Source organism: Heterocephalus glaber, unplaced genomic scaffold (genome assembly GCF_053883595.1).
Source record: "Heterocephalus glaber isolate CG9 unplaced genomic scaffold, H.glaber_assembly_v1.0 deba00001673, whole genome shotgun sequence".
NCBI classification, from domain to species: Eukaryota; Metazoa; Chordata; class Mammalia; order Rodentia; family Bathyergidae; genus Heterocephalus; species Heterocephalus glaber.
The window spans coordinates 21,641,290-21,667,633 of NW_028258410.1; the positions used below are offsets into that span (position 1 = coordinate 21,641,290).

Sequence of the window (26,344 nt, forward strand, 5' to 3'; positions counted from 1 at the left end):
AGGACCAAGAGACAGGAGAGGTAGCCAGGCCACCCAGGAGAGGGAGAGGTAGAGGAAGACAGGAGCCAGTACAGAGAGGAAGCTTGAGGCTGCCTGGCAAAGCAGACACAGGGAGGGGAGCCTTGCAGAGAATGCCAGGGAGGCAAGAGCTAGCACATGGAGAGACAGGCGGGGCACCGAGGGGGCAGGTGGCGTCCCCGGAAGGCCCTGGAGCTGCAGGGTTTGGGCGTCTGAAGTTGGACGAAAGTCCAATAGAAGAGGAGGCAGGAAGGGGGCCGGGGATTTAGCTCAGTGGTTTCACCGCCTGCTGAGCAAGCGCAAGGACCCGAGTACAAAAAAAAAAAAAAAACAAAGTGGGAGGAGGCAGGAAGGTGACCCAGAGGCAGGGTCCACAGGAGGGGTGAGCAGGTCCCCAGTGTTCCATGGATGGGGAAGATGCCCTGGGCTCCCTGATCCTTCCTGCAACCGCTGTGTGTAGTCAGTGAGAAATCCTTGAGCTGATTCTGGGCCTCACTCTGTTGAGGAGAGAGAAGGGAGAAGTGAATTTAAGGGTCGCTGCATTGTACAGTCCCACAGGATAACATTCCATCCTGGTCTGTCTGAACAGTCTTCTAGGAACTGTTGAGTATCTGGCTTGTGCAACCTTACATGGCAGCCCTAGGTGATGAGGCACAAAGATGCTGTCTTGTTCGACTGCCCACAGCTCTCAGACCGGGAAATTGCCTCAGGGTTCTGGGAAGATGTCCCCAAGAGGGAAGAATTGAACTGAGCTGGGCACCTGGTCTGGTCAGGTGTAAAGAGGAGGAACAGCTTGTTCAGATGTGTGGGGCAGAGGAGCGTCAGTCAGTGGGCCTAGAGAGGAGTGGGCTGTGCTAGAGGGAGGTGAGCCCCAAAGGGGAGCCGAGGGGAGCCTCAGGCAGGCTGAGCTGCTCACAGACAGTCCAAAACCAGAACTGCGGCTCTGCTTCTGCCCCTCACTGCCCAAACTGCCCCGCCTCTGCCTGCCTCGACATCCCTCATCTCCCTCTACCTGGCTGTCAGTCCAGGCTGGAAATACCTGCCTTGGCCTATGGCCAGGCCCCAGCCTCTCCAGAGAGAGCACTGTCACCCCCATTTGCCCGGAAACTGAGGCCCAGAGAGGGGGCAGCTTTGGTGGGCTCTCGGGGTGCAAGAGCAGTAGTCAGTGTGCCTGCCTCTTCTCCACATCCCTCCTCAGTCAACTCCTCTCCCTCCCCAGCCTCTCTGCTGCCCTCTCCTTTTATCAGCACCAAAAGGGCCAACTTTGAAACCAGCTTCTGCCTGCTTTCATCTCCTTCGCCAGCCCCTTCCCTGGGGCTCCTCAAATGCATCAGACAGGAGCTTCAGACAGGTCCAGTTTAACACCACAAATATTTACCCAACTCCCCATCCTCGTGTGGCCCTGAGCCCTGCCTGGGGATACCAGGATAATGGCCAAGGGCAGAGCTGGGCTGGGGCTCCCAGGAAGGGGATATAGACATGGGAACAGACAGGAGCCCCCAAAGGGGTCCCCACAGGCCGTGTGTGCTACCCAGAGCCTGCTCTGTCCCACCTCCAGGCTCTAAGGGTCACTGAGTCATCTGTGCAGTGGGGAAGCAGATGACAAGACAGGAGCTCAGCCCACCTAGAGCTTGCCTTCTCCTGGGAGGAGACAGTCAGCAAATGTTTAAACGCTGACAAGAGCTAGGAAGAAAACAGAGGATTGGGTGGTCAAGGATGTAAGAAAGGAGCTGAGATCAGGGCAGAGCCAACCAGACAGAGGTGTGAAGGAGGGCGTTCTGGGTAGAAGGAGCAGCAAGTGCAATGTTCCTGTGGCAGGCAGGAAGAAAAATGGCATGTTCCTGGAAATGAAGAAGTAAAGTGGGGTCCTAGAGATGTCATCTGCCACAGTTCATGGGGCACAGTGAGCACCTGAAAAGGACAGAAATGAACTGTGCACTGACTTTCCAGGGCTTTTGCACTGGGGGACTGCAAGGTGCCTTGTATTGCTGCACCTACCCTTTGGAAGTATTATAGTGAGAGACAGAGAGGGCAAGTGAATTCCCCGAGGTCATCCAGTCCGAGGGGAAGGTCTGGGATTTAACTCACAGCTTCCTGAATTCAGCCCTCTGCCACTTCACCTCTGCTTCTTCCTGTCTTTGCTGTTGGCTCATGTGTCAGTCAGCATTTCATTGCCAAGACAAAATACCTGACATAAACAACTTAAAAGAGAAGAGGCTTATTTTGTCTCACGGTTGCAGAGGTTTCAGTCCATGGTCTTCTGGCTCTGTTACTTTGGGCCTGAGGCAAGGCAGAAACATTACAGTGGAAGAGTATGGTGAAAGAAAGCTGCTCACCTCATGGCAGACAGGAAGCAGAGAGAGGGAAAGAGCCAGAGAGGAAGAGGTTAGGGCCACTCTTCCTAATAGCCTACTCAGATGAATCCTTTGACGAGGTTGGCACCCTCATGATCCAGTCACCTTTCTAGGCCCTGCCTCTGTACCTGGACCAAGCCTTCAACGCAGAAGCCTTCAGGAGACATTTCAGATCCAAACCATAACAGTGACGTTTCCATATTTGTACTGTGCCCTCCTTTGTGCTCAGGCCATGGAGGAGTCAGACATGGGCCAGTGAAAGCCTGAGCCTTTCGTAGGTGAATCCAGTGACAGTCCTCATCTCACTGCTTTGGGCTGGGATAGGCACTTGGGGAGCTCCAAGGAGGAGCAGGAACTTTGCACCAAGGCATGGAGCGGGGAGAGGGTGCTCCTCACTGGAGTCACAATGAGGGCCACGTGACCCGAACAGACAGACCCAGGAGTTTAAGTTCCAGAGCAGGGCCATCTGTTGGAGGAGCCCACATCAGGCCTGGTGGGAGATGAGGACAGACAGGCACTTGGCGACAGGCTGTGGAGGACCCTGGTGAGGAAGTGGGACTTTATCCCACAGGCAGGAGGAAGCCTTAGGGTGCTCCAGGAGGAAGGAGGAGAGGGCTCGGGTGTCTGAAGCGACCCTGCAGATGGACCGGCCCTTGATGAGCCCAATCCTGTTCCTAGCAGCCTTACTCCCACCCTGAGCCACCTTTAAACATCCAAACCAGCAAGTCCGTGCTGGGCCAGAGGAAGTGGTCACTTCACTTCTACCCAGCATTCCATGGTGGGCTGCAGCAGAAAGTGCATGGGCTTTGGAGTCAGTGAAGACCTGGGTCCAAAGCCCAACTCAGTTGCAGAATTTTGAGCAAGCCACACTGCCCCTCTTTGAGCATCAGTTTCCCCATCTAAAATGGGCCTCGTGATAGTTCCTGCTTCATTTGTACATGTTAAAGGTCTACTATGTACCATGTTCTGTGCTCAGAAGCCCCAGGGTTGGAGGGAGGAGTCAGTGCTTAGCACATAGTAGGCCTGCGGGAAATGCACATTACCATTTTCCTTGGTGATCTGGACATCCATTTTTCTCTGTTCTGTAGCCAGTACTAACCACATGCACCTTTCTGGGCATTGTGTGCAGCCTTCTGAGTATGTACCTTAAAGGGGGTGAGGGACAGAGTCACAGGTAGGATGGGGTAAGCAGAGAGGAGTCATTTGATGGGGTGGGCGCAGGCAACCTGCTTTGTATTGGAGATTTCTGCCCCACTTAGCCTGGGCGAGCTGCCCCATTTGGTTCGTGTTCTGTGCCTCATGCAGGAAGCTGGTGCCTATGTGAGCCTGCTGCCTTTTGTGTTTGTTATGGCCATGTGTTATACATGCATACATTTATGCAGGAAAAAAAACATGCTCACACAAGCCAGGCAGCAATGCCCACCCCATTTCCCCACCCTGACATCAGCAGTGTTCTGTGCCATCCACAGTGCATGGAATGCCCGCGGGTGTATCTGGGCTGGCCCTCCGTGGGTCTTAGATCTGGAGATCTGGACAGACATCAGATGGGAACTTGGCTCTGCTACTAGCTAGTCTTTTGTGACCCAGGGAAAATTACCTGGCTTCTTTGAGCCTCAGTTTCCTCACCTGTAAAGCAGGAAGGGTGAGGGTATGGGGATGATTTGAGGAGCTCATGAAAGTAAAGCTCTCCCGATAAAAATGAGAGCTGAGCCATATCCTGTCGGTGGTGCCGGCACTGTCCTGAGTGCTTGGTTGGTAGTCACGTGTGTAAGCCTCACAGCCAGCCTGTGGGATAGGTATTGCTACCTCCATTTTCAAGAGGAAGATAGTGAAGAGCAGAGGGGTTAGGTGGCTTGCCCAAGGTCACACAGCTAGGTTCCAAATCTAGGCAGATGGCATCAGAGCAACACTTGCAGCCCCCATTCCCCAGTCTCCTTTGCATACATGGGCAAGCGTACATGCATGCTAACACACGTGTGTGCACACACACAGTAGGCTCACATTGCTCCCTCCCACCCATACCTGCTCTGTTCCCCTGCCTGATCAAATGAGAAGCAGAAGAGCCATGTCCAAGAGGGACCTCCCAGGCCACAGCTGCTCCTGCCTGAGACCTCTGGCAGTGCTCCAGCATGCCTACGCTGTGCCCCTCCCTCCCACTTCCCCCCCACAGGCCACACACTGGGTTGAGGGGACTCCTGTGTCCTCCATGCCAGACATTTCTGAGTCCTAATTAGAATGAGAGTAGTTCCCACTCATGGAGTAATTTTCCTGGAACTCAGCAAGGCACCTCGTATGCATTTCATCCTCCCAACAACACCCAGGGTAGGATTCACATCTGTTTTGCAGAAAATTAAGACTCAAATGACTTGTCTGGGGGCAGCGGGGACCTGGCTTCAGACCCAGGGTGGAGCAGCTGCCTCTTGAGCCTTTGCTGCTCCAACTGCAACACGCTGTGTTGTACACAACAGACACACACACACACATTCATGTCACACAAACCCTGACAACACCAACCAGACACACAACCCGTGCTGTACCTACAACCCAAGCTTGCCCTACCCCGTGACTGCCAGGTCACAGTCCTTGCCACGCACCAAGCCCTTCCCATCCCTCCCTCCCACTCACTCTCTGTTCCCTGAGCTGGAACAAAAACACACCTGGGTTCAGCCAGCCAGCCAACCACATTGACCTGCAGCCCTAGTCTTTGGCTGGTTAATGTGTCCCTGCCCACCCACCCCCACGGCCTTGGGAACAGCTGCCTCCACTTAGGTTCCAGCCCCTCTCTTCTGCTCTAGGAGGGAACCAGCGAGAAGCTGGGAGGAGGGAGGGGAGAGGTCTAAGCAGAGAAGGGAAAAGCTGAAGCCAGAAGGCTGGAATGACTTGTCATACCTCCTCTGGATCCTGACATCTGCGAAGGCCAGGCTAGGAGCAAAGGAGACCTGAGGCTCAGTGCATTGAGGCCTTTGGTGGTGCAACAAGCTAGAGAGATCTCTGGTACGTAGCCTCCAAACTGGGTACAAATTCCAATTTCCTAAGAGTTGCTGTGCAACCCAGGCAGGATCATTACTAGCCAGGTGGCATCTTTGTGTAAATAAAAAGTCCCCGGGCTAGGGAAGTAGCTCAGTGGCACTGTGCCTGCCTTGCAAGCACAAGGTCCTGAGTTCAATCTCTGGTAAAAAAAAAAAAAAAGAAAAAAAAAAGAAAAAGCCCCCTCTTGGAGAAGATCCTCCCTGTGCCAGAACACATGGCTTGCCAAGCGAATGCTGGATGGAACTCATCCCTTCTCCCCTTTCAGTCTGGTACCTTTGTGCATAACACAACCTGTACAGCTGTACTCAGCAGCCCTGAGCTTGGCAAGTTTCCTCTCGAGCCTCCATGGCTTCATTGCCCAGCAGAGCCCTTGCCTGTACCCTTGGCCTGTGTATCCTGGGGCCTAGCACAGAGGAAGCACTTGATTGCTTGGGGCATGAAGGAATGGGTAAGGGGACAGCTGGGGAAAATGTGCTCTACAAACTGTGAAGTGTGTGCTAGGAAGAGGAATGATCATCTTGGGTGTCAACCTCCCACGTCAGTGAGACCTGGACTGGTCAGGGGCAGGGAGCACGCGTGCGGGCATAGTAGGTTGGGGACAGGAAGGAGCATGAACTGAACATTCGGGAGGCTGGCTATGTCCGCTCTGCCCTTGTTTGCAGCCCTTTACAGTTTGCCCCATGTCCCCCTCCTCTACAACAGTGAATATGAATAGAATAGAGGCTGTCACCCATAGAAGGTGGAGGCCAAGGGGGTCCCGGGCTTGTCCAGGGTCACACAGGAAGAGTGAGTGGCTGAGGAATCAGCCCCAGCTGACTGCTTTCAGATCTGTGCAGCCCCACAGGTGTCATTATCCCCACTGAAGAGATGGAGAAACTGAGGCCCAGAGAGTTTTGGCCATGCAGCCAAGGCCCCTCTGAAGGTCAGCTCAAGGCTTTGGGCCTCCAGCAGGCAGTGCCTCTGGTTAGCTGGGCCCCAGTTTCCCTCTCTGGGATTTGGAGGAGGGGCTTCTTTCCTCCTGCCTGAAGGAGGGGCCATGGCTCCGGCTGTTCCCTCCCCACTGGGATGCTTTGTCCTGGCTGCACAATGAGCCTTTGCCTGGCATTTGAGGCCTTTGTCTGCCCACAGCCTGGCTGTGCCCCTGCCAGCGTTATCAGTGTGGAGAAGCAGGGCCGGCACTGGTGGGGCCTCTCTGGGCTGCTGCCGCCCGAGACATGTGTTGGACACGGGCTTTTCAGGCCTGGAGCCGCCACACAAAGACCCGGGAAGAAGGCGGAACAAAGGGCTTTTTCACACAGCAACTGAAAAGCCACAGATTAGCTTGTACGTGCTGTGTGCTTTGCAGGCGGGAGGAGCTGGCGGCCAAGCCCAGAGCCCTCCCCATGGCACGCTGGGCCCTATCTCTGGTCAGGGGCCTCCGCTGGCTGTTACGGCGGATAAGCCCCCTGTAACCCATAGCCACCCCCTTCCCTCCTGCTCAAAATGCCCCGCTGGCTCCCCAGGCCACTCGAGACTCAGCTCCGTGCCTGTGAGCTTCGGTGCACACCACGCTTCCCAGGTCTGACTGCTCTGCACCCTTAGCCACTCCTGAATAAGTCTCACTTGCCTCTGTGCCCCTCCCCTGAATGCCACCCCCTCCTAGTTCCCAGGGGTCAAGTCCAAATCCAGGGTCACCTCTTATTGAAAAATAAGAATGGAACATCTGTCACCATGTGCCAAGCACATTACCTATTTCCTCCCCTCACAAGAGTGGAGTGCAAATGATTATTGGCCCTGTTGCCCAGATGAGGAAACAGCTCATAAATGCTGCGGGTCGCCCATGGACACACAGCAGGCACTGTGTCCCTGAGGTGCAAGCCCAGATGGCTTCCCGCTCCTCCCTTCTGAGGGGTTCCTGCCTCCTGTGAGCCTGGGGCAGGTGGTGCCTCTCTTGGAAGGGCACAGGCTCCCTCTGGTGCTGAAACACCTTCAATCAGCCCTGCACTGCACCCCTCAGGTATGCCATTGACCGCGACTCGGATTTGGACCAGATCTTTGACATTGATGCCGACACAGGTGCCATCGTGACTGGCAAGGGACTGGACCGTGAGACAGCTGGCTGGCACAACATCACCGTGCTGGCCATGGAGGCAGGTGAGCTGGGTGGTGCCCCCAGTCAAATATGGGGGGAGGGGCCAACCCTGAGGGGTGGGGTGGGCGGGGCTAATGTCAGGGGTGGGGCAAAGGCTGAACTGTCAATCAAGGCCCCGGGAGGCGGGGCAAAGATCCCACTTGAGTGAAGGTGGGGGACAACAGCTGACTTTCAGGAACAAGCCAGGAGGAGTCCCAAGCCAAGCCAATCCAAGGGAATAGGACTGATTGTGAGACAAGTTTTCCTCCCTTGTACATTGGGCACCTACTACATGCCAAGCCCTGTTCTAGTGTCTGGGAATACAGCCTTGACCGAGATGGGGAAGGTACCTGTCCCCATAGGAGAGAGCTCAGCCATGGACAGTGAGAAAGGACAGACATGGTGTGTCAGGTGATACAAAGTGCCAAGAATTGAGGGGAAAAGAAAGCAGAGAAAGGGGGTGGGAAGGAAGAGGGGAGTTGCTTCTCTTAGAGGAAGGCTATTCTGGGAAGAAGACATTTCAACAAAGACCTCAGTAAAATGAGTGCTCATGTCAACTTCTGGGGTAAGAGCAGTCCGGGCAGAGGGAAGAGCCAGTGCAGAGGGTATGAGGTTGTGGCTGCTGCTCGTGAGAGGGACAGCAGGGTAGCCAGCCTGGCTGGAGAGGGGTAGAGCGCGCAACGCTATGGGGTCTTTGGCCTTTAAGTGAGGTGGGAGTCACAGGAAGGGATTGAGCAGAGGAAGGCGTCTACAGGCACCTCTGGCTGCCATACTGGACATGGACTGGGAGCTGAAGGGGGAGCCAAGGCTCAGTTAGAAGCAAAATGCCATAGTGCTGGGGATGTGGGGTGTTGGCCCGGCCAAGGGCAATGGCAGGGGAGGCAAGAGGTGGCTAGCTTTGGAGTTCACCCTTGGAGGTTGCGTCAGTGGGACCTGACGATGGAGGAGGGTCAGGGCAATGACAAGGTGCTTGGCCTGAGTCTCAAGTGAGTCACAGGTGGGGAGAGGTTTCTAGAAGAGCCTTGTTTGTGTGCGTATTACAGGCAGTTTGGCGTCATGAGGCATGCACGGAGGGCAGTGTAAGCTGGTTGGGGCGGGGCTGGGCCGTGGAGATGCAGAGCCTCACTGGGCACCAGGAGCGGGCAGGGTGACTGCCCACCACCACTTTTCTGCCTCCACCTGCTCTCCAAGCACACACACACACACACACACACACACACACACACACACACACACACACACATTTCCCAAGATCTCGGAAGCCAACTGAGCCACCGGGAAGCAGTCTCAACACCAGAAACACTGTTGATCTCTGAGCCGCAGGCAGCACACACTGCTCAAACCAGCCCCTTCGTGGCCAGCTGCAGCCCCTCCCCGCTTTCCTCCTCTTCCTCTCCCTCCCTCCCACTTCCCAGGCCGCAGGGCCCTTGCCCCTTTCTGGGCAGGCAAGGAAGTCCCTAGGCTGAAGTTCCCTTCCTCTCTTTCAACTGCAGTTTAAAAGAAAACACAAAGCCAGCTCCACTCTCAGTGCCTGCTGCTCCCAGCCTTTGAATCCGCTCTTCCTCCACTTGAAAGAGAGGGAACAAAGGTGGCTGGAGAGGAAGTGGGGCTGGACTTGGGAAGAGAGCTCCCCCTCTGCCCCTCCCTCCCAAACCTGCTCCCCGGGAAGCAACTGAGGCTGCCGGTTGCAGGCAGAGGCAGGAGGGGTCATAGCCCACCTGCTGAGCAGAGCTCTCCTCTCCCTTCCACAAAGATTCACCCCCACCTGCCTGTCACTGCCTGTCACTACCTGAAGTCCCACCACTACTGAGCCCCTTCCTGGATTAAGCATTATGCTTCTACACAGCAGGTCTTAGAAAACAGCTAGGGTAGCATACAAGCCTGTAATGGCACCATTCCACAGGACAAAGGATCAGGGGATGCACCTCCCCAAACACTGACAATTAAATACATATTCTGGGCTTGATGCCTTCCCGCTCATATTTTTATTGAATCCTGCATCTTGATCAGTAGCATGATCACTACCCGTTTTGCTGGTGAGAAAACTGAGTCTCAGAGAGTTAGGAGACTTTCCCAAGGACATGCAGACCTCCTCCCTGAGCTGCAACCTGCCACCCCTGCCCATCCCTCAGCCAGGACACTGATGGGAAAGAAACGCATCCATTTCACATTGCAGCTGGGAGAATTAAACATGACATATAGAGAGCACTGTGCCTAGTGGCTGGGACCTAGTGAGCGTTCACTCAGTGGTTATCGGATGGCCTGGACTCTGCACCTGGCTTAAGCGGCAACTCTGGGCCGGGCCCTTTACAGTGCTGAGCCCAAGGTGCTGATCTTACCACTGTCCCCAAAGTGTGGATGACAGCACTGAGACTCGGAGACAGGAAGTCATTTGTCTGGAGTCCCAGCCCCACCCACCTGACTCCAGAGCCCCTCACCCCTGACCTTCCAATCATATTTCCTTGGAGCTGCCACAGATCAGGAGCTGGGGCAAATAACCCACCGGCTCCACCACCTTCCTGCCACCTCTGTGAGATGAAGACAAAATTATCTATCCCCATATTACAGGTGAGGAAACAGGCTCAGGGAGGAACAGCAATGGCCTCTAGACCCCACACCCTGTCCTTGCAAGCCCAGGGCTCCACCCCCGACCTCCTGCCCCTAGGAGCCAGGCAGCGCCCCAAGCCCAATGCCAAGGCTCTGCCTGCCTGGCCCTGTGTCCTCCCTGGGAGTCGCCCATCCGGCTTCCTCTGAAACAGAGAGGATGCACAGGGGGTAACAAACGTGGGTGACAAGAATCAGAGGGGAAATATTTATACACAGCCGCGAAGCTTTGTGAGCACCTCGGAGAATGTTGCCCTCAACCGGGAGCCTCGCCTGTCACACCAGATTACCTCAAAGACTCCCAACCCACTTAGTATGCCAGCTCCCCTCTCCCCGAACTTCTGAGTCATCCATTCTGCCCATGCAGACGCTCCTTCCACTGACATTATCTTTAACGTTTTGTAATCATGAAATATTAATGACCGATATTGAATTTAAAGTACAATTTGTGTCTGAATCCTTCCATGGAAAGGGCAGCTAGAAATGGACAGTCTTCAAAGAGACGGGGGCGGGGGTCTGGGGCATGTGTTCTGGGCCCTGGGGGTCCCCAGGGGCTGCAGACAGCCATCTCCTCAGGATCATCAGGCCTGCAGCTGGTTTGGAGGGGTGATGTCTAGCTGTCCAGGACCCAGAGGTTAACCTGACGGTTAGAAACTTCCCATCTGGGTCACCCCAGACCGACTCACATCTCCAGTGCCCTGCATTTTCCTGCATAACACTGAGTGCACTTTGCAGTTTACAGATGTATTTTTGTGAGTGTTGAGCGATCCCTTCTCCCCAGCAGACTGTACCTCCCATGAGGACAGTGTCCCGTCTCTGTGGCCAGGCATGCGTCAGGCAATATCAATATTTACCGAGTGGGCAAATGTAGACCAGGAATGTGCACCCACCCCCTTAGGAAGGAGGCAGAGCTGCGTGATGAGCCGGACTGTGGTCTCGCAGTTCCAAGATCAGTGGGATTGGACAGTCACTCCCTCCTCTCTCGTGGCCTCTGATTTCTCATCTGTAGAATGGTGACAATAATGCCTACTTACTGGATGCTGCAGATGACAGCTAATGACAATAGCAGCTTCTGTTTATTTAAAGCTTACCCTGTGCCAGACATTGTCTGTGTGTTTCACATTAAACATAAATGCCCTGGAGATTAGAAATCGCAACCAGCAAGTGCCTAGCACAGTGCCTGCCTGACGCAGAGCAGAGGAGGAATTGGAGGAGCGAGGGAACGTCAGAGATGTTGGGCTCCAGCCCACTGTACCTTGATTCACAGCTGGGGAGACTGAGGCCTAGGAAGGGGGCAGCTTGCCTCAGTCTGCCGAGGAGGCCATGTGACTCCAGACCAGTGCTCCTCGGAGGACCACAGAGGGGTCTGCAGGGCCTGGAGGCAGGAGTAGGGCAGGGAGTGGGGGTCACTGCAGAGTCTGGTCAGCATAGTGCTTGCTTTCCTCCAGGGTCTCTTCCCCCAAGTCCTCTCTCAGCCAGGGGCTGACACTGAGACCTGGTGACAGCAGGCCTGTCTACTGCTATAGGGCTCTTGGGAGGGCAGCAGAGAGGGAGGGCAGCAGTCAGTGACAACTCAGTGCAAGTTAGGGGCCCTGCGGGGGCCCTAAGGAGGAGTGAGGGCCTGGCCCACCCCTTGAGGACAGAGAAAGGTCTCAAAGGCTGAGGAAGACTTTGGAGCAGATAGAGGATTCCAGTGCCCCTGGCAGAAAGAGCCCTGGGTGCCAAGGCCTGGAAGCCAGGTGCCCCCTGCCCATTCTGAAGGCAGAGGAACAGGTATGGCTGGAGTTGGTGGGCTGCAGTGAGAGTGAAGTGCTCACTGGCCTGTACAGAAAGGGCCTCGAGGCCCCCTGAGGAACCAGACAGGATTTGGAGCAGAACGCACATGCAGATGTGGGTCCCCCTGGTTCCCTCAGGTTCCAGGGCAGAGTGGGCTGGAGAGGGACAGACAGGAAGAGGGCGCGTGTGTCCCCTCTGCTGCAGTGGGAGGGAGCCCCAGGGAGGTGGCAGTGGCAGAGGGCAGCTCTGCACGGGAGGGACTGCTTCTTGAGGTAGTGAACTCCCTCTCATCAGAGACAAGTCAATCCAGTGTGGGCTCCTCTCGGGCTGGGTGACACCTGGGATCCTGTGCCACATTAATACCATAGATGCCAACAAGGACTAAGTTTTTGTGAGGCCCATCAAGTCTCAGTGGGACAGCCCAAACATCAGGAACCACTAACCCCCCCGAATGGAAATTTCTCCCATCCCTCTTCCCCCAAAGCTTGGGGGTGCTATGGTGTCAGAGCTCCTACTTCAGCCAGCAGCCTTCTTCACCCCTCGGTCCCCTTTCCCCGACAAGGTCAAAGCCTCCACTTTCCAACTGGAAGTCAAACCAGATGCTCCACATCCCTAAGAGCCAGAGAAGGCTCCCCAAACCTCCTCCTCCCACCAGAGGGGTGTGGGGACAGGGTGGGGAGTTTAGGAGGCCATCCTGGCTGCTGGGCACCTCTTCCCTGGAGTACCCCACCTGCTCACCCAGCCCCTTCTCCCTCATGCTGCCTGTCTTGGCAGTGGGTAATTGAGATGATCAATCTTCCTGCCCAGCTGGCCAGCGCCAATCAGAGCCTGGTGTTCAGAGGCAATTTAATTCCCTCAGGAGGAGGGAGGGCTGGGGGCCACGGAGGAGAGGGTCCATCAGCCCCGCCCAGCCCTGCAAGTGGGTGGGAGGGAGGTACCCTGCAGCTGCTCGAGGGGCGCTTGTCCTCCGCTCCCCCACTTCTCACTCCTGCCCACTCCCACTCCCACCCCGCTTCTCCCTCTCTCTCAAGGCCTCTCTGTCTGTGACAGCCGAGATCCACAGTGCCCACCTCCATTTTTTTTTTAACTGATGAGAAGATGCTGGTCCCGAGAGAGGCAGGGAGAGGGTCCCGTTCTGCACCCTTCTCCCGCGGTGGGATCTGGAGGGTTGCAGCCCCAGACAATCAGGAAGGGCTTTGTCTCCCTGAGCCCTCCCAGCCTCCCTCACAGAAGTCAGGACACAGGGCTGCCACAGGACACTCACGTGGCATGTCTTTATTAATCACCTACTGTGTGCTGGGCGTACAGCAGTAAACAACATAGAAATCCCACTGGCGCGCTAGGGGAGGAGAAGAGGAGAAGCGAGTTGAATAAGACCATAGGGGAGCGAGATGAGCACTGCCTTGAGAAGTAAAGCAGGGCAGCCTCAGCCGGGGGCAAACGAGGGAGGAAGAGGACAGCTGGGCAAACACCTGGCAGAGGGAAGGAAGGAAGGTGAGGATGGAGCCAGGGTGGCAGCAGCAGGATGACGTGCAGCGCCTGGTGGATGCGTAGGACTTGAACTTATCCTGACTGCTTATGGCAGAGGGCAGTCAAGGAAAGCTTCCTGGAGGAGGTGGGGCCTTCCTCCAGGGCCCTGCAGGCAAGAAGGACACTAAGGGAGGTAGTACTGCCTTGGGGTCCAAAAGTCCCGAGGGAGCTAGGCCTCTTTTGAGTCCTGGCTTTGTCAGTCATTCCCTGTGAGACTGGGCAAATATCCCCACTCCTTGGAGCCCATTTCCTCATCAGTGGCACGGCAATGGTCCCGACCTCCTGCAGTAGCCGACAGGACGAGATGCACATCACGGATCCCGCCCCGTGGCAAGTGCTCGATAAGGGTTTGCTGCCATCCTCTGAGAAGGAACGCATTGCTCAGCTTGCCAGACCAGGCCCCATCTCCTCTTCCTTTCACTGGCTTCCAGCTGCCACCATACCCATCCCACCCCCACTTCCTGCTCAGCTTGGTCCAGATGCCAGGCAAGTGACTCTGCCAGGGGCTGGGGTCTTGGAAGAGATGGGTCTATGGAAGAGATCCATAGCCTTCCTTCCTTCCCACCCCAGGGCCTTTGCACATGTTGATCCCACCCCATAGAACAGTCTTTCCCTCTCCATCCCCTTTCCCTGGTTATTTCCCAGTCAGCCCTCAGCAGAAATGTCACCTACTCCAGGACAGATATCCCTGTCACAGTCTAGACCAATGTCTGCCACTGGACCAGGAGACCAGGTTGTTTTTGCTCGTTGCCATGGAGGCTTCAATCCCGTAGTTGTCAGCAAAAACCACAAGTCTCTGTTCCAAACTGCCCAGTCCAAACCCCATCTGCTGCGCTTGAGGAACGCGAAGGCCAAGGAGGGGACGAGATCTGCCACGCTGCACAGCCTTCTCCTGCCCAAGCTGGGTTCCTCCCAGAGGCACCCACTGAGCTGCCCGGTCTCCTCGGGCCCCTCAGCCCCGGAACCCCACCTGCCACCTCTCAGATTGATGTTAAGCCAGCTCAGGAGGAAGCACCAGGCCGGAGCACGTTTAATTTTAATTTAGGAATCGGTTAAGGCTGCAGACCTGCTCGGCTCCGGGCTGTCAATCAGCCTTCCTCAAGGCTGCATCAATTAGTTTAAAAATATTGAATGTAATTTTGCCTGACACAACATATTGCAGCTACTGCAAAATATAATTTATTTTAGAAGAAGAAATAATTAAACTAATTTGCATGTCAGTCAGCTGAACTGAGATGCCAAGGTGGGGGAGGGCCATGGGGACGAAGCCCCCATGGGGCAGCTGCTCCTGGCCACTGGGTAAGGTCAGCGTGGGCCTGTGTCTGAGCAGCAGCTGCCACTGGGTGGACAAAGACCCTGGCAGCAGGAAGCCCCTGCCATTGGACCTGGACCAAGTCTTAGAATCAGGGGACTTACGGCCCGACCCCAGCCCAGCTGCTGACTCACTTTGTCTCGAGCGAAATTCCTATCCCTTGTGGGGAGTTTTCTCATCTACAAAATGGATTTAATGATACCTCCTTTGGGGGTTGTTTTGAGGCTCACATGAAGTCACAGATAAGAAAGGGCATCATAATTTGGAAAATTCTGCACAAAAGTCAAGATGAAACAACCAGCAGATTCTTTGTTTTATGACAGAAGCACGTAAGGTGGCAGCCACAGAAGTTATTGGTTATTATAAATGACACAGATCATGATCAGGAGGGCTGTGGAGGAGCCATCAGAGCCGGACATCAGGCTGGACTCCTCCACCTGTCACCCTAGGGCCGTGGTTTGCTATCTTTGATACACTTAGAGTACTCTCAGGAACTATTAAAAAACCACTGGCCAAGCCTTGGGAACCAGTATTTTTAAAGGCTTCTCAGGTGATTCCAACTTATAGTCAGGCCAGAGAACTACTGGCCCCATGTCAAGGGCACTGGGACCGCCTGTAACTCTGGGAGTTCCAGGCCAGCCCCAGTTCCCTAGGACAAGCTCTGCAGGTGGCAGCTGTGACAACTTAGAAGCCCACTCAGCTGTCTGCCTCGCTCATGTCAGAGGGGTCAGGGCTTTCCCAAGGGGTGACCTGTAACATTTTAAAAGGGGAGGTAGGAGAGGCCTGGGTGTAACCCACAGCAGCAGTGTGACAGTGGGAGCCTCCCCTGCAGTGGGTTTAACACTTCAGGGGGGTGACCGCCACGGAGCAGTCTGTCCTCCTCAGTCTGCACACTGGCCCATCTACATCTCTCCCTCAGCCCTGCCGCCCGCCCCCAACTGCCCTCAGGCCTTGGCCCAGCCCAGCCTACCTTGGCTTCAGCTGGGAGATGCGGAGAGGGGGCGCCTGTGCGCCTTGCCCTCCACCTCTCCAGAGCACCCCAATCTGTCTGTCGAGGTTGTCTGGCGATGTGCTTTAAAAATAACAGCTCACCCGGCATTCCCAGTCACCACTTCCACCTCTCGCCCTGAGAAGAGCCCCTTCTAATCATTGAGACAGCAGTTCTGGATGAGCCTAGACGATAAGGTGTCGGGGCGAAGGGGAACTGCAGGGAGGGCTCGGCCCTGAGCTAATGAAACACTCCCCCTCCTTCCCCTGGGCTCCGGAAGGTGGCCCCACCTGCCCTCCTGTCTCCTTTTCTCTTTTTATCAACACACCAGCAGCTGGCGTCAGCATCCAGTAGGTCCCTGGGTTTAGAGAAGGAGGCAGCCGGACCGGTCCACTCCTCTCAAAACTCATGGGGCTCTTGGCTGGAGACTCCTGTCATCCAAGTCCCTGCTTGGAGGTGGGTGGAGTTTCTGCTCCCAGGTGATGCTTCTAAGGTCAGTGGCAAGTGGAGCAGGTCAGCAATCAGCACACGGTGAGGACAGCTAGGGCTGGGGTAAGGACACTCAATGCCCAGGGACAGGGGTGGGAGGCCAGGAAGGACCAACATGAGACTGTTGCTTCCAGAGGCCAGGCTGGGATGGGGTGTGGCATCTAGGATCCTTTCTAGGATGTCTGTTTATATTGCACTTACTATGTGTCGTACACACCGTGTTAAGTGCTTAACAGATATTAACTCTTAGTCAACCTATTACTCTTAGACCTGTTTTGCAGGTGATAAACTGAGGCACAAAGAAGTTAAGTGACCTGACTCCAATCACACAGCCCCTTCAAATATTAGCCTCAGATCCTTTCCCTTAGTCGCCAGGCCCTGTTCCTTTTCCCCGAGTGGAAGCTGGTATCAGAGACAGCAGGATCTTACCCAAGACCAGTCAGTGGGTCAGGATCACAGCTACACCTGGAATCCAGGCCTCCTACAGTCTCCATCCTTCTAGGCTTCCTCCATCCCTCAATAAACGTAGAGAGCCTACTTACTCTGCGCCACATCCCAGAGTGCTGGGGACCCAGAGAGAAATGAGACAGGGGTCTTGAGCTCAAGGACACTTCGGTCGGAGGAGTGGGGACTTAGCGGCTTTGCTGGCCACAACCTTGGGCTTTTCTGGCCCTTTCAGGAGGAGATGTGCAGAGAGCAGGGGTTAGGGGTGTAATAGCTGTGGATGCTCCAGGCACGTTCTGGGCACCCTAGGTGGTGAGACAGGTGAGGCTGGGGGATGTGATAGCCATAGCGGGCATTATGTGGGGTCACAGTAGCAGGAGTGAGGCTGGTCATGGTTGTGGCGGTTATGGTGGGGATGGGGATGGCACTGGTGATGATGGTAGTAATGCTTTGGGTGATGCTGACAGAGGGATGCTAGTGGTGGTGAAGGTGGTGATTGTAGATGCTCTTAATACTCTGGATGCTGGAGAGATGGTGAGGGTAGAGCTAGTGGCTATAATGAGGGTGCTAATCCGAGTGGCAACGGGAGTGATGCTGATGATCTCCTGGGGGTGATGGCAACTGTGTGGTGCTGGTGACCGTGGTGTGGATGGCGATGGTGGCGCAGCTGGTTCAGTTGGTAGATGACAGTGTTAGTCCTCGTGGCGTAATGGTGGTGGGATGGTGAAGGTAGTGATGGTGCAGGTGCTGATGGCGGCATTGGGGATGAGCTGGTACTGGTGTTTATCATCATAGAGGGGCGGTAATGATGCCAGTGGTGCCAATGCTAGTGGTAATTATGGTGATGGTACCGTGATGGAGGTGGGGTTGATGATGGTCATGAGTATTCCCCTAAGTCCAGATGTGTGCAGTCCTGGCCCTTGTACCAGCTTGGCCGACTCAAAAAATAATCTCAGCATGACCCCAGTGCCTAATCTTGTCATGGTAGCAGATGGAGTTTGTCTACCACTCATGCTTGATGCCTCTCACCCTACTTCTGTGCTCTTATCACAGACAATCATGCTCAGCTATCCCGGGCATCCCTAAGGATCCGAATCCTCGACGTGAACGACAATCCCCCAGAACTAGCCACACCCTATGAGGCAGCTGTGTGTGAGGATGCCAAGCCAGGCCAGGTACCACTGAGGGGCTGGGCACCGGGGCCCCATGTAACTGGGCCCAGGATGGCCTCTGCCTCACCAGCACCCCCTGCCCCTCCTCTCCCTTCAGCTCATCCAGACCATCAGTGTGGTGGACAGAGATGAGCCCCAGGGTGGGCACCGCTTCTATTTCCGCCTGGTGCCTGAGGCGCCCAGTAATCCTCATTTCTCTCTACTTGACATCCAAGGTGAGTTAGGTGCGAGCCACCACATCCCCAGATGCTTGGAGGGAGGGGCCTGCCTCTCCTGCCCTCTTCCCTCATTAAAGATGGAGGGACTGAGACACTCAGAGAGCAAGTGTTAGGTCCAGGATCACAGGAAGTCTGGGCCGGACTGGGGCTGGGGCCCAGTCCCCTGCAGGCTGTGGGTTGGCAGAGTGAAGAGGGGGCATCCCAAAGGTAGGGAATAGTATTGGAAAGATTTAGAGAGGGCTTGGGGGGCTGATCAGGTCAGAGTTGGGGCGAGGACCCTGTTTAAGTGATGACAAAAGAAGACACACACACACACACACGCACCCCTCCCTGTGCGCTCAGAAGTGCTTCCTGCACTCACATTTCCCTTGGCACCCTCATGACACCCTGGAGGCTGGTTTTCCTACTCCTTCCCATTTTTTGGTAAAAAAATTGAGGCTCTAAGAGGGAAAGGAACCCGTCCAGGTCCCCTGGGTGTCAGGTACAGGGGCCCTGCCTCTGCTCTCTGCTCACCATCTGTGCAGTGAATCTCCCCACTCATGCTGGGCTGAATATGAGTGGGACCCACTTCCAACCCACGTCCACGTGAAACTGAAGTTTCAGCCCTTAAGGAATGGACTGAAAGGGAGGCAGGTTCCGCCCAGTGCCAGTGCCGGCCGGGTTCTGTTGGTGGCTCTGTGTGTAACACTGGCCAGTGTCTGTCCCTCCTGGGATCTCGGTTTCACCATCTGTAAACTGGCGCTGACACAGCCCCTCCTTGAGGGCTGGGTGGCCCAGAAGGACGAGGGCTACTAAACATCCATAGTTATACTTAGAACGTGTCGACCTCTAGGTGCAGCAATTACTTATTGAACACATTATTGGTCATTACTGAGACACGGTGCCTGTAGTCAGGCTCTGCTCTGGGTCCTGGGAATGCGACGTCAGACAGGACAGGGAGGTTATGCACTAATGAGGTGAGACGGAAGTCAAACAAATAATATGTTGGAGATGCTAGGTGGTTAGTGGAAGGAGGAAAAATGAAATCTCCTTCACAAGAGTCTGGATTTTATTTTGCTCATTACTGAGTGCCTAGAGCAATGCCTGGCACATCGTAGATGCTCATTGAAATGTGTTACCTTAAACCAAAACATAAAGCCAGATGAGAGTAGAAGTTACTTTAAATAAGGGGGTCTGGGAAGACCTATCTGAGGGGATCCATAATGAGGAGGGATCTAAAGGAAACAAAGGAGTGAGCCATGCAGATAACTGGACTAAGAACTATCCAGGGGGAAGAAACAGCAAGTGCAAAGGCCCTGAGGTAGAAGGGTTGGGCCGTTCAAAGTACAGAAGACAACCTGCATGGCTAGAGGGAGTGAGAGATGGGACCAGGAGGGGATATAATCAGAGAGACCCTGGGGTCCAGATTGTGTTGCTCCCTTCTGGCCCTGGGACAGGTCAGGTTCTCCCCCAGAACCTTTATACTCCACCCCTCAAAAGGGAGAACCCCTAGAAGACTCTTCATCCGGGCCTATTTGCAGTTCCGGGAGCCATATTAAAACTATGTAACAAGCAGTGCAGCCGATCAGATAGGACCAGAAAGGATGCTCACTGCCACGCGGGCAGGACCCCGAAGCCCCGACTGTGCCTGGCATTAACTCCTTCATGGCTTGACAGTGTCGAAGTTAGGCAGATGCTTGAGAGAAAGGCCAAGTGAGGCACCGGGAAGAACTTGGGAGAGAGGGCTGAGAGCCATGACAATTTAAACCTTTTTGGAAGTATTTTAACAACTGGTACGGCCCAGCCTACATAGTCTAGAAATATCCTGAGCTGCCCCAGGAGATGCAGAGAGGCCTAGACTGAATTCTGCAGGTTCAAAGTCTTCCCAACCCGAGGAGCCAGAGGTTCTGTCCCAGCTGTTTCTCTTCGGCTTGTGGCTCCCAGAGCTCCTTCTGGTGTGAGCGTCTCTGGGAAGAGGGTGGCAGCAGCACGCTGGGGTCAGAGCTGACAGAGAAGGCACCCCCGCCAGTCCCTCAGCCCCTTCCCGGAGCGCGCCAGGCCCCTCCTCCTCACTGTATAAATATCGGAGGTGACAAACGGCTACCCCAACCCATCTGTTTCTTTGTACAAATGTGTTGCCAGTTTGGAAACGTGGTTTATAAATATTGCTTTTGTAGCCAGGGATTGACACTGATGGATATCAGGCCAGATGCATGGTTGCAGGCCTGGGCGGAGATCCAGCCTAGAAGGGTGGGGTGGGGCTTGGGGGCCCAGCGGTTTCCTCGGTGGGAGGCAGCTGCTGCCGGGAGGGGAGCTTGAGGGGTTCAAGGATGGTACTGGGGAATCCCTTTCACGAGGCGGAGGAGTAGCAGGGACCGCATCTCTCACAACATATGGCAGCATGGCCACGGCGGCAACCGGAGAGGCAAACATCTCTGTTCCTGCTTGGCAGTTCAAGCCTGAGCTGGGGCCAGCCTCTCCTTTCTCAAATCTGCCAATTTCTCTGTGCCACCACTAAACTAGAAGCTCACACGAAGCGCTTTTAACTTTTCTTTCACATCCACTCCTGTATTTTACACTCTAAGCTCCCTTATGTAGAAGGTGGGCTCCTCCAGGGCAGGCACCAGGCCTGTCTTATTCATTATGATGTCCCCAGGGCCTAAAACCGTCCTGACACACACAGTGGACCCTCAAGTTACAACCGGCCCAAAAGACAAATGACTTGGGTTACGACCAGCATTTGGGGTTTAACTTACGACAACAAAGTCTTGAGTTACAACCCAAATGCCGGCCACATGTGCTTCCAGATGGTCTCAGATACGGATTTAACCCTTAAAGAGTTCTGGAAGGAACATGACGACATCCTTTCTTGTGTGGGGTTAATTGAGAAATCCTGGGCCAGTGTCTCTCTAAGGATACTGAGATCTGCCTGTGTACAGGAGAGAGACTTTGAAGGCTGTGTAGAGGAGCCTGAGCCTTCATTGACCATCTTCAGTTACAACCAGCTCTCACGAATGAATTGAGTTCATAAGTCAAGGGTCCACTGTACAGGGTGCTCACCTCCTATTTGCTGTTGAATAAATGGGTACGTCACTAAATTACTTCTTTTTTTAAAAAATTTTTTGGAACATGATCCCTGTATTGGTCAGTTTTCTTTTCTTTTCTTTTCTTTTTTTACTGATGAAAAAATTTTTAATTAATTTTATTGGTATATTTTAGGTATATCATATAATGACATTCATCATTGGAAATTTGCACCTTTACACAATCTCTCTTGGTTCTTATTTTTTCCCCCTTCCCCTGCCCTCCCTTCAACCCCTCCATCCCTCCCTCTTTACAAAGACTTTGTTTCCATTTTCTCATTTTCTCATATTAATTCCATTCCCTTCTTTCCTTTCCCCTACCCCTCCCACCTCCCCTTCCCCTTTGCCCCTTTCCTTCCCATTTCACATCATCTATTATACCTTTGAGTCCTGATTTACTAATTTACTTCTTTACTTAAAACCCACCAGTCAGTGGCCTCCCACTACTTTTAAGAAAATAACCAGGAGTGGTGGCGCATACCTGTAATCCTACCCCCTGGGAGGCTGAGGCAGGAGGATCGCCAGGAGTTTGAGGCCAGCCTGGGCTACATAGTGATTTCAAGGACAGTGGAGGACATAGCGAGACCCTATCTCAAAAAGCAAAGAACCAAGCTCCTTACCAGAGTCGGCCTCCCAAACTTGCCATGATGTGCTCCTGCCTCCCCCTCCCGCCCAAAGGACTGCTTTTTCCCACCTCAAGGCCTTTGCCTGGGATATTCCCTTCCCCTGGCCTCATTATTCCAAGGCTCAGAAATAATACCACTTCTTCCAAAAGCTCTCCCTGACCTCCCAGGTTAGATCAAGTCCTCTGTCGTATGCTTTTTCTCTACTTTTCCTTCACAACACTCACCATGGTTTGTAATTGTAAAACCAAATTGTGGATTTATTTAATTAGCATTTGTGTCTCACATTGGAATTTGAGCTGTGATCCAGGACTACAGCTGATTTAGCTCTCTGTGAGTTCCCTCTTGTGACTAGCTTGGTGCCTAGCATATAGTAGTTAATGAAGATTTATTTGAAGGAAGGAGGAAGGACAGAAAAAGGAAAAAAAAGAAAGAAGGAAAATGAATAGACTGTGGTGAAACGTGTGGATAGATGGAGGATGGATGGATGGGTGGATGGATGATAAATGGAGAGATGGGTGAATGATTTCACTAGATACGTTCAAAACAAGTCATTCTCTCTGAGCCTCAATTTCCATATATGCCAGAAATGCAATGCTACAGCTCTTGGCTGTTGGGAAGATCAAATATTGCTATGGATTTAAGTTACCCACAGAGTTCTTAATGTACCAAAAGCATCCAGTCAGTCCCACAAATGAGTCCCACACCATTCCTGCTTTTCTCCACTTGCTCTTGCATCTCCTTTATTCCCCAGCGAAAGGCAGATGCTTTGACTCACCCTTTGACAGGAGGACTAGAGTCTGAATCAGAGGCTCAAGCCAGAGCTTGCAGCGCTGACCCTCGACCACGAGTTAGCTGAAAGATGCGGTTCATTCGGGCGTCATTTCTGCAGACTGGCTCAGTGCCGGGCCCTGGCTGTCGGGGTAGCAGAGGGATGGGTGCACGCTAGCTTTCCATAACCTCACAAGTGCCGTGGCAGAACTGTGCGTGGCACCTGTGTCGTTGGAGCAGGGAGGGGGACCCATAAATCCTTCCTTCCCAGGGAAGCAGAGAAAGGAGGCCGTGGAAAGGAGGTGACATTTAGCTGGAGCGTGATGGATGAGGAATGTGCCCAGGCAAGCAGGTGGAGAGGGTGTTCCAGAGAGCAGGAACTTTACGAGGAAAGACACAGGGGAAGGCACAGAGCAAATGGGGCAGAATCTGCAAAATGTATTAGCAAGTATTTATGGAGAATTTCTATGTGCTGGGAATTATTCTAAAGCTTACACATCAATTTTCCCATTAAACCCTCACATCTACCTGATACGCTTTTTCTTAGTTTACAGATGAGGAAACTGAGGCTCAAGGAAGCTGAGTTTTCCAAGCCAGTAAATGATACACTCAGTATTATTTTTTTACCATTTGTATGGAAATGTTCAAATTTAGACAAAAGCTGACAGGGCCATAAGACTCCTGAGCTTGTCACCTCATGGGCAACCAAGTCATGACAAACCTTGTCTCATGCAGACCTACAGTCCACTTCCTGCATGTGCCCAAGGTCACCAGTCAGCCCTCACAAGGATTCTTTTTCCTGCGCCATGTCTGTGAGAGGAAGTCCATATCTGGAGTGCTGAAAGGGGGGACAGCTGGAGAAGGAATCGGCTCTATCCTGGGACCCTGGGTTTCCTTCCCGACTAGCCCCCTCAGGCCTCAGTTTCCCTCTCTATACAAGGACAGGCTGGTCTGAATGATCTGGGGCTGCAAAGTTCAGTAGGGACCCTGGCTTCCAAAGTCTGAGGTCGGAGTCCAGTCTGAAGACTTCGAGGGCAGGGAGAAGGGCCAAAAGCCCCCCCTGCAAGAAGACAGAGCCCCCTTTCGGGAGCTGGCTGTAAGGGAGAGTCGCCACCCTCAAGTTTCTGCAGCCTTCATGCCACCGCACTGCAGAACTGAGAGGAACCAGCAGTGATCAGGGGTCAGGTGGCCTGACTGGTACAGGGCAAATGTGAGGAGGCAGGGGAGACGGAGAAACTGGGTCTTGTGCCCCAACAGCCAACAGACAGGTCCCTGAGGCTTGTCTGGCTTTCTCACGAGTAGACTGGAGCTGAGAGTGACCACCCTCTGTGCCGCCTCACCAACCTCTCTGGCCTGGGTAGAAAGGAAAGATGAGGGTAAGGAGATGTGAGTGATGATGCTTTAGGGTCCCTTCATCAGGCCCCAGAGGCCAGGCCTCCAACCTGAGGGCCCGGCCTCTCGGCTGGCATGAAAGACAGAAAGGTCCCTCAGCCAAAGGCAGGTCCCAGCCAGTTTCCCAGTCCTCTCTGATGACCCTGGACTTGTCAGGGGCCAGCAAACCACAACCCAAACACCACAGGACTTCTGGGCTGGAGTGGAATTTAGAACAAAAGCAAGCTGTTGAGATGCATGGCTCAAAAAAATTTTTTTCTTTTTTTTTTTACATAGCCAGGGCCAGGACCTTGGTCCAGCTGGGGACAGAATCGTGGACTAGCTGAGGATAGTACCTTGGCACAGCTGGGAACGAAATCTTACAAGAGCTGAAAACAGCATCTGAGACAGCTGTGAACAGAATTTTGGGACAGCTGAGGACAGAACTGCGGGTTATGTGGCTGAGGACAGGATCTCAGGCAGCTGGGAGCAGAATTTGAGGGAGATCTGGGAACAGACCTAAGAATCAGTGGGAGGCAGAAATCCAGGGTGTAGAGAAGCGAATCTCGAGGAGGAATCATGGGGTCCCTGGGACGCGGTGGGGGCGCGTTGATCCTGGCCCCAAGTCACACACCACCCCCTCCCTCTGGAGCAGACAACACAGCTGCCGTGCACACGCAGCACGTGGGCTTCAACCGGCAGGAGCAGGACGTGTTCTTCCTGCCCATCCTCGTGGTGGACAGTGGGCCGCCCACGCTCAGCAGCACGGGCACTCTCACCATTCGCATCTGCAGCTGTGACAGCTCCGGTGCCATCCAGTCCTGCAACACCACAGCTTTCGTCATGGCTGCCTCCCTCAGCCCTGGGGCTCTCATCGCTCTCTTGGTCTGTGTCCTCATCCTGGTCGGTGAGTCCATCAAAACCACCCACTCTTCCTGATTGTCCTCCATCCTGGGTCCCCAAGTTACCTTCCGTGCTGGCCCTTGTGCGCCCTCAGTTTCCCCTGCATGGAAGAATGGACTGGCCTGAACCATGTTCGCCATCTAAATGCAGCTCCTATGGGAAGTCTCCTCAGCACAGAGCAGCCTTTCACCTAATCCAGATGGTGGCCTCCCATCTGGAGCAGTTCAGACCCCTGAGCCTCTTCACAGCCCAAACCTCTCCCCAGTGTTTAAAAACCAAACCTATTTTTAATCCTCTTGTGTCTGTGATCCTTTTCTGGGTCTCCATAAAGAGAATGCATGGCCAGGTACACCGAACCATTTTTCAGATGAGGAAACTGAGGCTCAGAGAGGTTAAGTGGCTTGTGTAAGGGTACTCAGTAGTCATCTGACTTCCAGTTAGGTTCTCTCACTCTGTGTTCCCTGCTCCCCTAACCTGCTATGAATTTAAGCTGGGAGCAAATCTTTGGGCACCTGTGGCAAAACCTTAAGACATGGTAGGGAGGGGCGAGATCCACATAGGTACTGGCCCCATCAGCAGCCATCTGAACTCCAGTGTCCCCAGTGAAGAAGTCAAATTTCAGGAGCCATTTAGGGATCAAGTGGGGTTCTATCGCAGCAGAGCCACCCAAATACAGAAAGGCACTGATGCTCCAGTCCTGCCTCTCGGCTCATGGTGCAGCCAGAGCGGGGGGCTCTTGGGAGGTGCAGGTGACAGATGTTAGTTTTGCTCATTTCCTGGGAGATGGCAGCTGTCCCCACCTCATGCTGCCCACCGCTGGCATGGCTGCTGCCCAGCTTCCAAGGGCCTGCTGCACCTCTGGTCCTTGTAGAGGCCCTGGGCAGGCTCCACCTTGCTGGGAAGAAGCCCAGCCCCCCTCTCCCTGGGCCCAGCCTATGGCTCAGAAAACCTTTTTCCAGAGAGTGCACTTTACAGCGGTTTCATTTTCTGAGGCAGTGCAAACAAATTTCTGCCTAATTGCCCACAAACGAAGAAAGTGCACATCAGTGCTCTAAAGGTGACGGGCAGAATCACTGATCAGGCCTGGCACATCTGTCGCCCGCCGCCCGCAATCCCCACCATCTGCTCTCTCGGGTATCCCCTCTGCAGCTCCCAGCTTCTAGCTCTGAAAGCTGCCCACCCATCGTCCCCACCTCTCCCTTGACCCCTTCCCTCCCTCTAGCCCTCCCCATAGGTCTGTCCCTTCCCCTGTCAGAAGCTCCCTTGCTAAGTGGTGAGCCAGCACCCTGCCCCATGGCCCTAGCAGCTGGCTCTGGCCAGTGGCCTGGCTGGAACTGTTTGAAATAGCAAGAGGAGACTAATTCATGCCCCAGTACCCAACATGTGTCTGTCCACCCATCTGTCCATCCACCTACCCACCATCCTTTACCTACATATCTATCCAGCGAGTCCTACCTATATGCTAGACTGTTCCAGGCACTGGTGTTCATCAGTGAACAAAAGAAACCTTTGAAAGTCCTGAGTAACTGGAACATTGGAGTTGTCACCACTGAGATGGGGGAGACTGAC

The 26,344-nt window shown here is 54.1% G+C and overlaps 1 protein-coding gene and 1 long non-coding RNA gene across 4 annotated transcripts in view; both read left to right on the plus strand.

The window, feature by feature from the left end:
- The window catches only part of Cdh22 (cadherin 22), a 67,711-nt gene that overhangs the window by 38,717 nt on the left and 2,650 nt on the right, over nucleotides 1-26,344 (plus strand). The window contains exons 7-10 of one of the 3 annotated variants that reach the window (XM_004858113.4): nucleotides 7,399-7,535; nucleotides 17,709-17,830; nucleotides 17,925-18,042; nucleotides 24,528-24,779. In XM_004858113.4, the coding sequence (XP_004858170.2) occupies nucleotides 7,399-7,535; nucleotides 17,709-17,830; nucleotides 17,925-18,042; nucleotides 24,528-24,779 (629 nt within the window). The remainder of the gene's footprint in view (nucleotides 1-7,398; nucleotides 7,536-17,708; nucleotides 17,831-17,924; nucleotides 18,043-24,527; nucleotides 24,780-26,344) is intronic. The other 2 variants (XM_021239009.2, XM_021239008.2) reach the window with 2 other exon arrangements.
- Nucleotides 7,640-10,555, plus strand: LOC147822201 (uncharacterized). Its single transcript, XR_015446079.1, has 2 exons — nucleotides 7,640-10,080; nucleotides 10,336-10,555. It is a non-coding gene; the product is annotated as an uncharacterized LOC147822201 (long non-coding RNA).